This window comes from Phyllobates terribilis, unplaced genomic scaffold, assembly GCF_046119375.1.
Source record: "Phyllobates terribilis strain yellow unplaced genomic scaffold, ASM4611937v1 Scaffold_1__5_contigs__length_1240528914, whole genome shotgun sequence".
NCBI classification, from domain to species: Eukaryota; Metazoa; Chordata; class Amphibia; order Anura; family Dendrobatidae; genus Phyllobates; species Phyllobates terribilis.
In genome coordinates, this window is record NW_027362761.1 from 1,114,376,349 (window position 1) to 1,114,392,447 (window position 16,099).

General features: G+C 45.0%; 1 protein-coding gene across 4 annotated transcripts in view; it reads right to left on the minus strand.

Annotated features, from left to right (window-relative positions):
• Window positions 1-16,099, minus strand: part of TBC1D19 (TBC1 domain family member 19) — a 316,278-nt gene that overhangs the window by 87,577 nt on the left and 212,602 nt on the right. For all 4 annotated transcript variants that reach the window (XM_073646430.1, XM_073646409.1, XM_073646399.1 and 1 more), the window contains 3 exons: window positions 4,532-4,616; window positions 2,556-2,600; window positions 1,304-1,336 (listed from right to left, as the gene is read on the minus strand). In XM_073646430.1, coding sequence (XP_073502531.1) covers window positions 1,304-1,336; window positions 2,556-2,600; window positions 4,532-4,616 — 163 coding nt within the window. The remainder of the gene's footprint in view (window positions 1-1,303; window positions 1,337-2,555; window positions 2,601-4,531; window positions 4,617-16,099) is intronic.

Consider the following 16,099-nt stretch of genomic DNA (forward strand, 5'->3'; position numbering starts at 1 on the left):
TAATGGGCCCCACACAGTCCTCCATACAGGATAATGGGCCCCACACAGTCCTCCGTACAGTATAATGGGCCCCACATAGTCTTCCATATAGTATAATGGGCCCCACACAGTCCTCCATACAGTATAATGGGCCCCACATAGTGCTCCATACAGAATATTGGGCTCCACATAGTCCTCCATACAGAATAATAGCTCCACATAGTCCTCCATACAGAATAATGGGCCCCCCCACAGTCCTCCATACAGTATAATGGGCCCCACATAGTCCTCCATACAGTATAATGGGCCCACATAGTCCTCCATATAGAATAATGGGCCCACATAGTCCTCCATATAGAATAATGGGCCCACATAGTCCTCCATATAGAATAATGGGCCCACATAGTCCTCCATATAGAATAATGGGCCCCCACAGTCCTCCATACAAAATAATGGGCCCCACATAGTCCTCCATACAGTATAATGGGCCCCACATAGTCCTCCATGCAGAATAATGGGCTCCACATAGTCCTCCATACAGAATAATGCCCCCCCCCCCACAGTCCTCCATACAGTATAATGGGCCCCACATAGTCCTCCATACAGTATAATGGGCCCCACATAGTCCTCCATACAGTATAATGGGCCCCACATAGTCCTCCATACAGTATAATGGGCCCACATAGTCCTCCATATAGAATAATGGCCCGACATAGTCCTCCATATAGAATAATGACCCCACATAGTCCTCCATACAGTATAATGGGCCCACATAGTCCTCCATACAGAATAATGGGCCCCACATAATCCTCCATACAGAATAATGGGCCCCACATAATCCTCCATACAGAATAATGGGCCCCCCACAGTCCTCCATACAGAATAATGGGCCCCACACAGTCCTCCATACAGAATAATGGGCCCCACATAGTCCTCCATACAGAATAATGGCCCCACATAGTCCTCCATACGGAATAATGGGCCCCCCATAGGGGTGGTGGTTTTGGTCTCGTGGGTCAAATATAATCACCCTGCCGGCCAGAGTATGAGATGTATGTGTTAGTTTCTCCATATACAGTATTTTGCCATACTTGGTGGCAGACCTGCGTAAGAGTAATAGAAAGAAAAACCATCTGCAAAGTGACGGTTCTCCTCAGGATTGTCACTCGGAGGAGATGGAAGGATTTCCTGCTTCCTCAAACAGAACATCACAGTATACTGGTTGATTAGCAAGAAAAATCCATAATCCCGGTTTAAGTTGTCCCGTGACAGAATGACCTGAGCACATTGTCACATATAGTCACAAGCTCAGTGATACACTTACCGTACATAGAGAACCCATGGAAAGGGATGACACCTAAAAAACAACAGAGAACCCTGAGAACAGTATACTGTAGGTATAACATGCATCTCCTCCGCACACTGTAGATGGGGTGAGTGATGGCAATGCTGACAGGTCTGAATGTGTGACTTCATCACTTTCATTCTAAAGGAGTAACGTCCCCATGTAGCCAAATATCCGCGACTGTGGCCAGTGGCCTTGCCATATGAAAATGGTGATGAGAAGGGCCGGCAATCCCTTTCTCCTAGGGATTCGTTTGGCTCTCGGTGTTTCAAGTGATTGTCGTGATTATGCACAGTAGCCATACCAGTCACTCGGCTGTACAGCGAACTGCAGACGGACCGGAGCACACGTGCTGCACTGTCAAGCTTTCTACATGTGAAAACTGGAGCGCAAGCCCCTCTCGAGATTTGTATTTGTAATGGACGTTAATAAAAAAAATAAAAAAAGCTGTCTGAGCTGTCACTGTCACAATGAGAAGGACACCGCCGCCCCCAATTCATCTGATCATTCCTAAAGTATGGATGATCTATGCTTGGGATAAGCTACTAAAAACAGTTATTGTAACAGCCAATACTGATGGCAGTCTGAACACTAAGGAGCCCCATACAAACTGTGTCCAGTAATGCGCCGGATAAGTGATGAATTGCTGACCGTCAGGAGTCCGACTGCTCTGGACCTGCACCGATCAGCAGAATGGCTGCTTACTCTCCTCTCCCCATGAGGAACACATGAATGCTTGTACATAACAATTGTGCATGTCTATGGGAGATCTAGGGGAGATTTTGGCTGACCAGTTAGATCTTCACCATTTTAAGGCATCATACTTTTATAGTATAGACTAAAAAAAGGGGCCATTTAAGCCCCTCTCTCCAAAGTCACGCGTACATGAGTGCTCTCTATGAGACAGCTGTTGCCAGATTCAGACTCCTGTGGTGTTGGCTTATACTCAGAAGAGCAAGAAAATCATCTGTCGGGAAATTCAACATGCTGCATCCTTCTTTTCCTCACCATACATTATATGCAGATGGCAACAACACAATGTTAAACAGTAATCATGGGGAAACAGTGCGTAATTAAGATGATAAAGATGAGAAATTATGTGCTAAATGTCACCATTGCTGTGTATTTACAAAAACTATCTTTTGTACAGTTTTTGCTATAATAATCCTGAGTTTCTATTACTTGTGCAATCGCCCAGTTCATCACTAGAGGGAGACAAAGCACAACGTACCATTCGGTGGATAGAAGACGGCAAACTCTTCCAGGCCCAGCTTTCCTGAAAAAAAGAAGGAAGCGGATATGTTAAGAGCGGACGGAAAGAGCAGAAACAAGAGTGTGTACAAATTATGTGCTAATGTTTACTAACTGAGAAAGGTCTGACAAAGAAACTAGCACGGTGGCTCAGTGGTTAGCACTGCTTCAGCCTTGCAGCACTGGGGTCCTGGGTTCAAATCCCACCAAGGACGACATCTGCAAGGAGTTTGTATGTTCTCCCCATGTTTGCGTGGGTTTCCTCCGGGTTCTTCCACACTCCAAAGACATACTAATAGGGAATTTAGATTGTGAGTGCCAATGGGGACAGCGATGATAATGTCTGTAAATAGTCTGAATTGTAAAGCGCTGCAGAATATGTTGGCGCTATATAAATAAAAAGATTATTATTATTAAAGAAATCCCAACTATATGCCACTTTAATCATTTAAAGGGGTGCATGGCTGATCTGTCCATTGGTTCTTTCTGCTGTTGCAGCTCAACTCTGTTCAAGTGGATGAGGCTTAGCTGTAGTCCCAGACTCGGGCCATGCACAGGGGTGACAATCTGGAAATTATATACATTTTTCCTTGCCTGGCCTCTGATGTCACAGTGAGCCATCAATCAAGTAAAAGTAGCTGACGCTGGGCAGGCGACAACCTCAGGAGGCAGAGGCTCGGGAATTGCTACACCACAACCGAAGCACTTAACACTAGAGATGAGCGAATTTGAACCCGAATTTGAAATGCCAAACAAATTAGCTCAACACTACTTAACACCTCATTTGCATATGGGCTAAAATGCTGATTTCTCAGTAATGCAGCAACAGGTAGAATATATAAAAGGTGACAATAGATTTAGAGATAACAGACCTGCATGCCCATATATGCGATTTGGTGGGAGGAATTGATCTTACTGATTCTGTTAAAGTGTAAGTCTAGTTTTAAATGACTTCAGAATTAGCCTTGCTTTTATATAAGGAAAAATGCTATTTGTGGCCATTGTATGAGACGGGTACTGTATTAGTTTGCCCTTCTTCTCTCGTTGTCAGTTGCTATGATGTCTCCCATACATTGCACACAAAGAGAAGAGGAGATCCTGCTCCCATATTTCTATTCTTGTCAATCTCTGCAGTCCGATTCCTTTTAACCGTTTTTGTGTTTTTCAAAGAATAAATTTTATTTGAACATATATGTGATTCATGTATACTCCCATATACTTATAGGACCGACTCTAGGCTATTTTTTCCTCTATTTCTATGTAGCATATATTCTGATGCCGCTGTATGATGGATATTATATGACAGTAACAAGCAGTGTAGCTGTTAAGTTAGCTCTTGGGTGAGATAAAACACTTACTAGGAAGCAGCAGCACCATTGTGTGTCTCTCCGCCTCTATCTAGCGTTCAGTATGTCTGAGTGAATGAATGATCATTTAGGGAGGTAAAAAATGTCACGTTATAAGATCTAGTGCAAAGTGTCTTTATATGTAGTGACTTAAGCAATGTTCGTTGAAAAGAGAGTGGCCAGTTTAATGTGCTCTCAAAAACGCAGTCCTACAATATTTTGCATGACACACACGCATTTTGTGTTGTAACTTTAATTTACTCGCTGATTTAGCGCCATTAATTCCCCAGCACTGTACAGACATCATCATCGCTGTCCCCATTGGGGCTTATAAATTCCCTATCAGTATGTCTTTGGAGTGTGGGAGGAAATCCACAGAAACACAGGGAGAACATACAAACTCCTTGCAGATGTTGTCCTTGGTGGGATTTAAACTCAGGACCCCAGCGCTGCAAAGTGACAGTGCCAATATTTTGTCACAATTGTTTACCAGGTGTGACAATCCCTAACTATTCTTATTTACTATATAAAATGTAGTATTTCTTAGTATTCAGCAGGGAAAAATTGGAAAGTATTTTCTGTAATGTATGGTGAAGAAGAAGCATTTTACCTCGAATGTAAGACTTTGGAGGAGAAGCACTGTTGTAGGCAAAGTGTTCTAGTACAGAGGTGTCCCTGGAGAAGCAGAGCAGCACCTAGGGAAATAAAAGGGAAACATGAGGACTTTCAAAAGAACATTTAGAAGCAGAAGCTTGATTTGTATGCAGCTAATAAAGCATGTGAGCAGATCTAATAAGATTGGCCATTAATATGAAAGTCACAAACACATTGTGAGATAATTAGAGGCACAGGTTCCTCGCTCACAGATATTTACTGATGTATTAGCCTACAGTCACACTACGAATGCCTTATTTGACCTCGTGGTTTAGTATATTGCATTGATTTCAGTTGCGTTTGGTCGCTTTCATAACTAAATTGTGTTTTCTGTTCTGGCCTACAAAAAAAAAGACAACAAAAAGGTTGTGTGGCAGCAATTATTTTTGTAATGCAATCAGCTTCATTAATTTTAAAAAAAAGGACTATAAGTAACAATCACCCTTAAAACAATTGGCCACATTTTATTGTCATTTTCCAGCTTCTTTGCTGATAATGAGCACATCTGTCTTAAAGGGAATCTGTCACCAGGTTGTTGCTACCTCATCTGAGAGCAGCCTGATGTAGGCAAAGAGAAGCTGAATCCAACGATGTATCACTTAGATTACTGGGTGCAGCCGTTCTCACACAATCAGAGCTTTTAGATTTAGAATGAAGCAGAGCTGAGAAAGCTAACCCCGCCCACACCACAGCTAACCCCGCCCCCACTATGTACAAAGTGTTTAGATAGTGAGGTGCTTAGTTGCTGGACTAGTCCGGCAATGTTAATCTCTGATAAATCCTTCACAGTAAGTAAACTACAGCACGCACTTTGACAAGTGACACATGCCAGAATTCTGTGTCTCATGCTGTCTTCAGTTTATATAGCAAAAACCTGCTGACAGATTCCCTTTATTGAAGGGCTTGCTGCAAAACGAGGTGCAAAATTCATTTCTGCTGAGCTCCTTCGTACACATCGCCCGAAATGCCGGAACTGGGGCAGCATGTCTAACTTAAGAAACACTGGCACATTTACTGAATTTGACAAGTGAGCGTACCCACATTTAGTTTTCTTTATCTGTGTACAGTCTGTTTTTTAAGCAAGATTTATACAGTTTAAATAGAATATGCCAGCATTTTTTTGCAATGTAATCCGTGAGCACCACGATGAAGGGGCAGAAACCCTGATTCCAGCGATGTGTCACTTACTGGGTTGCATTTTGCTGTTGCAATACAATCAGTGTTTTATCAGCCAGAGATTATCATTACAGAACTAGGTGTCTTGTGCTTTCTGGGCCAACCACGCCTCCATCACTGATTAGCAGCTTTCTGTTAATATACAGTGGACACAGAAAGCTGCCAATCAGTGATGTGGGCGGAGTTATACACAGCTCAGCATTCTGAGCAATGCTACATCTTCAGGAAAGAAAACTGTGATTTTATCACAACTGCTGCACCCAGTAACCTAAGTGATACATCTCTGGAATTAGGGTCTCAGCTCCTACATCATGCTTCCATAAGATTACATAGCAAAAACTTGCTGACATATTTCCTTTAATGGAACGATTTATAAATTTGCTATGTTTGTAGATCTATTCCATTAAAATGAATAAAAAAAACAAAAAAACTGAAAACATTTGTTTTATATGTTTATTGTGGTTCATCTACTAAGTAACAATGAAAAAAAAAAGCTCTGACAGCCTACCATCTTTAGCATTTAAAAACAGAGGAGAAAAACAGATTCAAAACGAACAGAACACAAGAGGAAAACTGTCCATTTCTTTGCAAAAAAAAGGGTGCTGTGTGAATGAGCTTTTGAAAGAATTATGTCAAGCCGGGTGTAAATGCCATACAGGGGGGAAAGGTAAAGGGAGCCCAGACACTAGGGAAAGGGATAGTGGTGAACTCCTAAACTGGACTAGCGACACCCTGTCTTCCCCTACTGTCCCTATACAGCCTCTGCTGCTGTCGCCGATCACGTGCCTCGCCCTACTATCCCTGGCATAGGCTTCAACTGGGGGTGGAAAGACATGAGCACTAGTCAACCTCCGCTAGCACTCTAAAGACAAAAGGGGAAGACAACACAGGGGAATTGCAACTTAGCTTTAGAAGAAACTCCAACAGGCACACGGCCTCAAGACTCCAAAGAGGACATGATGCTACTTCAGCCAAGCTCCAAGAAGGAATGAGTATAACCAGCGACGCCTACCTAGAGAGACCAGGTATATATACACCCAGGCCAGAGGGCGGTAGTCGCTAGGTCCTAAAGACAACCTCCTATCTAGGAAGCTGTTTGCAATGCCAAACGTTGAGATCTCCTACAGGCCACTGCAGGGTGACTGTCACCTCCGACACACCCGTGACAGTATCCTCCCCTCTACAAGCGGCCTCCAGACACTCAGGACTGGGTTTCTCAGGAAAAGAGGTGTGAAAAGAGCGAACCAATCTGGAAGCGTTCACCTCTGGCGCTGAAACCCACATCCTCTCCTCTGGACCGTAGCATTTCCAGTGCACCAAGTATTGTAGAGAACGACATTGGAGACGAGAATCTACAATCGTCGAAATCTCGAACTCCCACCGCCCCCCATCAACCATTACTGGGGGCGGTGATAGAGGTGAGGGTTCAAGAGGTTCTACGTACCTTTTGAGTAGGGACCTGTGGAACACATTATGGACCTTAAGGGCCCGAGGAAGTTCAAGACGAAACGCTGCTGGGTTAATGACGGCGGTTATTTTGTAGGGACCAATAAACCCAGGTCCCAGCTTCCAAGAAGGAACTTTCAATCTTATATTCTTGGTAGACAACCACACAAAATCATTCACATTCAGGCCCGGACCTGGCAAGCGTTTTCTGTCCGCCATACGTATATACCTGTCACCCATGGTCTTTAAATTACACAGAACACCCTGTCATACCGAGGAGAGCGACGAAGCAAACCGTTCCTCCTCAGGAACTCCTGAAGCTCCACCCCCCCTGAAGGTACCAAACTGTGGATGATAACCATATGCACCGAAGAACGGTGACCTGCCAGTGGACTCTTGACGATGATCATTGATGGCAAATTCCGCCAGCGGTAAGTAGGATGCCCAATCCTCCTGATTTTCAGAGACAAAACACCTGAGGTATGTCTCCAAGTTCTGATTGACCCGTTCGGTCTGACCACTCGACTGAGGGTGGAAGGCAGAGGAAAACGACAGCTGCACCCCCAGTCGAGAACATAATGCCTTCCAGAACTTGGAAACAAACTGGGTCCCCTGATCAGACACCACATCGGAGGGAACCCCTTGAAGCTTCACAACTCATTTATGAACACCTGAGCAAGTGTCTTAGCATTATGAAGTGCAGGTAAAGCGACCAAGTGAACCATTTTACTGAAGCTATCTACTACTACCAAAACCACTGTTTTGCCTGCAGAAACTGGTAGGTCAGTGATAAAATCCATGGACAAGTGTGTCCATGGCCTGCTAGGGATAGGTAGCGGAAGAAGAGTACCAGACGGATGGGTGTGCGAAACCTTTGTACGCGCGCAAATACTACAAGCAGCTACGTGTTCAATTACATCCCGATGCAACCCCGGCCACAAAAAACGACGAGAGAGGAGGACTGAAGTTGCCTTACCACCTGGATGCCCAGCAAGCACAGAGCTATGATGTTCCTTGATTACTTTACGGCGCAGATCAGGTGGTACAAATAATTTTCCTGAAGGGCAGGGGTGTCCCCCTGAGCCTCCAGCACCTCACCCTCCAGTTCAGGAAAAAAAATGAAATAACTACCCCTTTCTGTAATATCGGGGCAGGGTTCTCATGGTCATCACCTCCAGGGAAGCTCCGGGACAAAACATCAGCCTTGACGTTTTTGACCCCTGGATGAAAAGTGACAACAAAATTGAAACTAGCAAAAAACAGGGACCATCTGGCTTGTCTAGGGTGGAGACGTTTAGCTGACTGGAGATATGACAGGTTCTTATGGTCAGTAATAACATTAATAGGATGGACAGCCCCCTCCAACCAGTGTCGCCATTCCTCGAACGCCCATTTGATCGCCAAAAGTTCCCTAATATCCATGTCATAATTTCTCTCAGCTGAAGACAATTTTTTAGAAAAGAAGGCGCATGGATGCCATTTACCAGGGGACGAACCCTGAGACAACACAGTCCCAACCCCGACATCCGAAGCATCGACCTCCACAATAAAGGGTTGAGAAACATTGGGTTGACTGAGTATAGGTGCAGTGGCAAAATGATTCTTTAAGGAAGAAAAAGCCTGGAGAGAAGTATCCGACCATTTGGAAAAATCAGACCCTTTCTTAGTCATGTCAGTAAGGGGTTTCACTACAACAGAGTAATTTTGGATGAATTTCCTGTAAAAATTAGTAAAGCCCAGAAAACGTTGTAGGGCCTTCAGGTTCTCGGGACATTCCCAGTCAAGGACTGCACGGATCTTTTCTGGATCCATCCAAAAACCTGAAGATGACAACAAGTACCCCAAAAACTGCACCTCCTGAACAGCAAAAAACACATTTCTCTAGTTTGGCATAGAGTTTTTTATCCCTTAATATCTGGAGCACCTGCTTAACATGCCCCCGATGGGTCTCAAAATCAGGTGAATAAACAAAACTATCGTTCAGATAGACCACCACAAACCTCCCCACCAAATGATGAAAAATATCATTTATGAAATGCTGGAATACTTCAGGTGCATTTGTCAAGCCAAAAGGCATAACCAGACTCTCAAAGTGACCTTCTGGGGTATTGAACGCTGTCTTCCACTCATCCCCTTCTCTGATTCTAACCAGATTGTAGGCTTCCCTTAAATCCAACTTGAAGAAAACCTTAGCCCCTACAACCTGGCTGAGCAAATCAGGAATCAGAGGAAGAGGGTATGGATCACATATGGTAATTTGATTTAATTCCCGGAAATCTAAACAGGGACGTACGTAGACCGCCATCTTTTTTCCTCACAGAGAAGAACCCTGCCGCCACGGGCGAAGATGAGGGTCTGATATGTCCCTTCTCCAGACTTTCCGTAATGAAATCCTTCATGGCTTGTCTCTCGGGCCAGAAAGATTATACAGTCTGGACTTCGGTAGTTTAGCTCCGGGGTTCTAGTTAATAGGACAGTCATAAGCACGATGAGGAGACAAATCCTGACACCCCCTCTCAGAAAAAACATGCTCAAAACCAGACAGAAAAGCAGGCAGACACCCCATAGAGACAGCAGCAATGGAAACATTCAGACAGTTCTCATGGCAGTAATCTCCCCATTCAGTAATCTCCCCGGTTTGCCAATCCACCAACGGATTATGTTTAACAAGCCAGAGGATACCTAAAACAATCGGAGTAGGGAGATTCTCCAAGACATAGCAAGGAATGATTTCACAATGAATTGACCCAACCTCAGTTTCACATTATGTACAATCTGAGTAAATGCTTTCTGTGCAAGTGGCGCCGAGTCAATGGCAAAGATGGGAATAGGTTCAGCTAAAGCACAGCAAGCAAGACCATGAGTTTTCACAAACTCAGCATCAACCATGCTGACCCCGGCTCCACTGTCAACAAACATAGAAATTTTTCCGATTTTACTCTCTAGCACCACCTCTGCAGTCAGGACAAAGCGGGAACTACAGTTTGGCCACAAATGCACCCCTTGTTTATCCAACTCCAGACTACTGAGAGTTAATCGAGTCTCTTTTTGTTTAGGAGTTGAAGGACAGGTCCCAACAAAGTGTCCCTTTTTCCCACAAAAAAAAAACATATGCCTTTTTTCTTGCGAATCTCCGAGGAGATGTATGATGTAGAGACAACCCCTAACTGCATAAGTTCCTTCACTTCCCCCAGTACTGGTTCACCCCTAGACCGCACCCTTGGCAAATGTACACAACCCCGACAAGAAGGCCCCGGAAAAGGAGGTCGCACCAGTCTATCCTGAAGGCGCCTATCCAGACGTATGGCCAATGACATGGCAGCCTCCAAGGACTGAGGGGTATCATATACAGTAAAGGTATTTTTCAACCTTTCAGTAAGCCCCTCACAAAATTGACTTCTAATGGCTGAGCCATTCCATTTGGAATCCATTGCCCATCCACGGAATTCCAAACTGTATGTTTCCACTGACCGAATCCCCTGCTAAAGGCGACGTAGCTTAGACTCAGCCAAGGCGACTCGGTCAGGGTCATCATAGATGAGGGCAAGAGCTCCAAAAAAAACCTCCACAGATTGGAGACAAACCGAATCCTGCGGTAACGAAAATGCCCATGACTGAGGATCGCCCTGCAGTAGAGAGATCATAATACCAACCCGTTGCTCCTCATTACCGGAGGAGTAGGAACGAAGTTTGAAGCACAATTTGCATGCCTCCTTAAACACAAAAAACTTGTCCCTACCTCCTGAAAACCTGTCCGGGAGGGCAACATTGGGTTCCGGCTGGACAGGCCTACCTGCAGAGACCCTTACATTGGCGGCCTGTAACCGTGGCTGAACCTCAAAGCGGAGGTCGGTCACGTCCAGACACAGACAGTGGAACTGCTCTGCAACTGATCCCATACTAAAGGGAGTAAGGAGAAAAAAAGGTGCACGCTCAAAAACACACAAAGAAAAAAAAAAAAGTCAATCTTGTGTCTTTTTTTTTTTTTTTTTTTCCAAAACGTGCTCGGGCCGTTATAATATCACGCCAGGTGTGAATGCAATATAGGGGGGAAAGGTAAAGGGAGCCCGGACACTAGTGAAAGGGGAAGTGGTGACCTCCTAAACTGGACTAGCATCACCCTCTCTTCCCCTACTGTCCCTATGCTGTCGCCGATCACGTGCCTCGGCCTACTATCCGTGGCGTAGGCTTCAACTGGGGGTGGAAGGACATGAGCACTAGTCAACCTCCGCTAGCACTCTAAAGACAAAAGGGGAAGACAACACAGGGGAATTGCAACTTAGCTTTAGAAGAAACTCCAACAGGCACACGGCCTCAAGACTCCAAAGAGGACATGATGCTACTTCAGCCAAGCTCCAAGAAGGAATGAGTATAACCAGCGACGCCTACCTAGAGAGACCAGGTATATATACACCCAGGCCAGAGGGAGGTAGTCGCTGGGTCCTAAAGACAACCTCCTATCTAGGAAGCTGTCTGTAATGCCAAACGTGGCGGTCTCCTACAGGCCACTGCAGGGCAACTGTCTGTCACCTCCGACACACCCGTGATAGATTATCCACATTTTTAAAAATATATTTTAAAGTCAGTTGCAAATATTATTAAATAAAAAAATAAACTATTCCCACCTCCTGTAATCCAGCGCTGACACCCCACCCAGTTCCCAGATATTTGTCAACAAGCAGCCATCACGTGACCAATATAGCCAATCAGTGCCCACTGGGGTCATTTTCTGCATTACTGGTGTCATTGCTCAGTGATTACAGCCTTGATGCTAGGGATGCAAGGGATTTGACTGCTGAGGTCAGGTATTGGCTGCAGGCGTCAAGGGCTTGTAGACAAAGACTGTTGGGACTGCCAAAGTGTCATTAGTTTGGCGGGAAAAGAAGAAGTGAGAATAGTTTATTTTTTGTTTTTTGTTTTGGAAGCTTATTACTACATGCTGTTTTATATTGTATTCAATGAATAAACAGTAAGCTCTTATGCCTCCTCTAATGGTGGTTAATGGCAGCCTGAGTTTTAGCCTTTTAAGGTGATATGTCATCAGAAAATTAATTTTTTAACCTCTGCAAGTCCACAATTCTCTTCCTGATATCTTGGCTGATTTCTTTAGACTTTCCCATGATGCTACACAAAGAAGCAGTGTGTTTCAGGTGTGCATTAAAATACATTTATAGGTGTGTCTCTAATTAACTCTGATGTTAATAGCAGCTTCCAAACACATGACATCATCATATGTGCAGTCCAGAATTGTTTAAAGGCATAGCAATCTTAGTGTATGTAATCTTTTGATTTTGCAGTAAGTAATAAAAATGCCTTAAAACATTCTCTCTTTCATTATTCTGGCATTCGCCAAATATTAAAAATTATGGTAATCCTAATCAACCTAAAAAGGGAAAGGTTTATTCTGATTTCATGTCAGATATTGAGAAAAACATGCATATGTGTCTTTTTATATAGTGTATGAAAACTTATGGTTTCAACTGCACATAGTTATGGTCAGGTGTCTCTACCTTTTGCTAAAAAAAATTAAAAAAATGCGCAACAGACACCTGATTTCTATGGTTTAAATGGGAACCAAATGTTTTTTAGAAAACCTTCCTTTTACTTTTTTTTATTTATTTTTTTTAGAAACAAAGAAATATTGCAGGTTACGTTTCTTTGTGGAGCAGAGCTGAGGGTACAGATGTTTATAACAGGATAGAAGGGAAGGATCTTGGATTAAATAATAATAATACTGTTCCATTCCGGTTGGATTTTTTTTTAGGCGCCCCCTCCTAAAAAGTGTAAACAAAGCCTTGAGAAAATATGAGAAATAAATATATAAAAAAATAAATCACAAGCAACTACAATGCGGGTTTGTGCAGACAACAGTATGATTCTCATCTGAGAAAAACGGGTCGATTATGCGAATCACACTCACTCTGATCAGAGTTTTGATCAGATGGTGACAAAAGTATGATATGATGAGAAGATGAAGAAAAAACATTTCTCCATCTTCTCCATTCTGTCAGTCCATGGAAATCGGACTGCACTCTGATGTCATCCGAGTGCAGTTCGATGATTTTCACACACTCACTGACTTGAATGGCCGAGTGCAATCCAAATATCAGGTCAAACTCTGGCATATGCAGTTTTTATCCCGGACCAGATCTGTCTGAAAAAAATCAGACATGTGCATGGCACCATAGAATAACATGGGGAAGAGTGCAATCGGTCAAAACAATGCTCGTCCGATTGTTGCGGTTGTCTGCACGAGCCCTAACCTTTTCAGCGTGATCAATTAGATTGCTTCGCCTTGCATTCATGTACCAGTCTTATATCTCCTTGCTTATAGGGAAAAGGTGAAGGACCAGGCATATCACACAAAGCTTTCACAGGATGTTGGGAAACATCTGTGTACATACTCAGGTGTTTCACACCATGAACATAACAAATAAGGCCTCCACGGTGTCTATCCTAATTATGCTTGATATCAAGCACTACAGTCACTTTCCAGTTCCTTATTCTCAGCACTCTCCTACTAAACACTGCATGTAAATTATGGGAAAAAAATTATTTGTGTTCTCATATCCTGCGAGCCATACTTTTTTGCAGCCAAACGAGATCTCACACTTTCCACTGATGAGGGGCAGAACCCCGAAACACTGTTTTTGCAAATTGAGATTCTGGTTTAGCTTTTATCCTAAGTCATATGGCAAAGATCAATACAGGCTCAATATTGACTTTTAGGATTGCTACTTCCGATAGGTGGCACTAGAGATCTAGTCCTTCCTTTTTAAAGAGGCAATTTGCATACTTTTTTTGTCAACATAGCTGTGTGCAAGTTTTTTTTGGTTTTTGCAGATGATTTGTGTAACATACCTGGTGGCGGGCTTGCATAGTGCACCATCTCTCACTATGCAAGATCGCAAACTTGATCTTCAGTCCAGTCTGCTAGCCTGGCTTCTATTCATGCTGTCTGTTTGTCTCTATTCTGGCAGCTTAAGGCGGCAGCCCGGTCACTTCCTGTTTCTTGCAGCTGCTGTGGGCACACCCCTAATGCGTCCTCAGCCTATTGCTGTCAGTCACTGGATATTAAAACCAGCTTCACCTGGAAGCTGATGCCTGAGCAACTTTAACATTCAGTGTGCTCCTTGACTCTGAATGTGCCAGGTCCTGTTCTGTTTTTCCCTGCCTGTCCGCCTTCCTGGAGGCTGTATTTCCAGGCCTGTCTGAACACGCTCCTAGCCTGTTCGTTTCTGCCTCTGTGGGCCGTATACCCAGGCTCGTTCCTGTATTTCGCTGCAGTAACAGTTCCTGTCTGAACTGTCTCCTAACCTGTTACTTGTTTTGTCTCTATGTCCGTTTCCTCCCTTTTGCTGCAGTGTCTGAACCAGCTCTTGGCTATACCTAGGCTCGTTCCTGTATTTCGCTGCAGTAACAGTTCCTGTCTGAACGGTCTCCTAACCTGTTACTTGTTTTGTCTCTATGTCCGTTTCCTCCCTTTTGCTGCAGTGTCTGAACCAGCTCTTGGCTATACCTAGGCTCGTTCCTGTATTTCGTTGCAGTACAGTTCCTGTCTGAACTGTCTCCTAACCTGTTACCTGTTTTGTCTCTTTGTCCATTTCCTCTCTTTTTCTGCAGAGTCTGAACCTGCACCTAACTCCTACTCGTTGTCGCTGTACTTCTGTTTGTGAGTTTGGAGTCCACTCGCTACTTCTTTGCAAGTACCTTGTGTGTATCTGATTCTGCCTTTCCCTTCCAGTCTGTTCCGTGTGAACAGAGCCCTGTCCCCTCTGCTCTGTCTTTGATCACCGCTCTGGCGGTTTCTGCCCGCTCTGCTTTGTCTACCGCACTTGCCGTTTCTCTCTGCTCAGCCCTGTCCACCGCACCAGCGGTTTCGCTCGGCTCAGCCCTGTCCACCGCACCTGCGGTTTGGCTCTGCTCAGCCCTGTCCACCGCACCTGCGGTTTGGCTCTGCTCAGCCCTGTCCACCGCACCTGCGGTTTCGCTCTGCTCAGCCCTGTCCACCGCACCTGCGGTTTCGCTCTGCTCAGCCCTGTCCACCGCACCTGCGGTTTCGCTCTGCTCAGCCCTGTCCACCGCACCTGCGGTTTCGCTCTGCTCAGCCCTGTCCACCGCACCTGCGGTTTCGCTCTGCTCAGCCTTGTCCACCGCACCTGCGGTTTCGCTCTGCTCAGCCTTGTCCACCGCACCTGCGGTTTCGCTCTGCTCAGCCTTGTCCACCGCACCTGCAGTTTCGCTCTGCTCAGCCTTGTCCACCGCACCTGCGGTTTCGCTCTGCTCAGCCTTGTCCACCGCACCTGCGGTTTCGCTCTGCTCAGCCTTGTCCACCGCACCTGCGGTTTCGCTCTGCTCAGCCTTGTCCACCGCACCTGCGGTTTCGCTCTGCTCAGCCTTGTCCACCGCACCTGCGGTTTCGCTCTGCTCAGCCTTGTCCACCGCACCTGCGGTTTCGCTCTGCTCTGCTTGATTACCGCATCTGCGGCTCTGAACCCGTCTCCTAGTCTGTACTGGACCCTACCCAGCCTGTGCTCTAACCTGCCTGTTCCTGTATTCCCCAGTGTGGGTCAACAGCCGTGTCCGGGGTCTGACCTGGAGTCGCATCTGGTCCCTCTGCTCGGTTCCTCCCTGGTGCACAGGCGTCGTTAGCCGTCGTGCGACCTTGGTTGGATCGGGTAGATACTTAGTTACGCCCCTCCAGGCACTCTCCGGTTCATGGTCCAGTGGGATCACTAAACACGCACACGCCAGTCAGTCCGGGCGTGTGCATAACAATTTGTACTTATAATTTATTGAATAATCACTTATACTAAACGAAGAACAGAGTAAAAAATAAAACCAATATTTCACCTGATTTGTTCCTTCTGTCTCCCAAAGATCACAGCAAGACTCGCCTCAC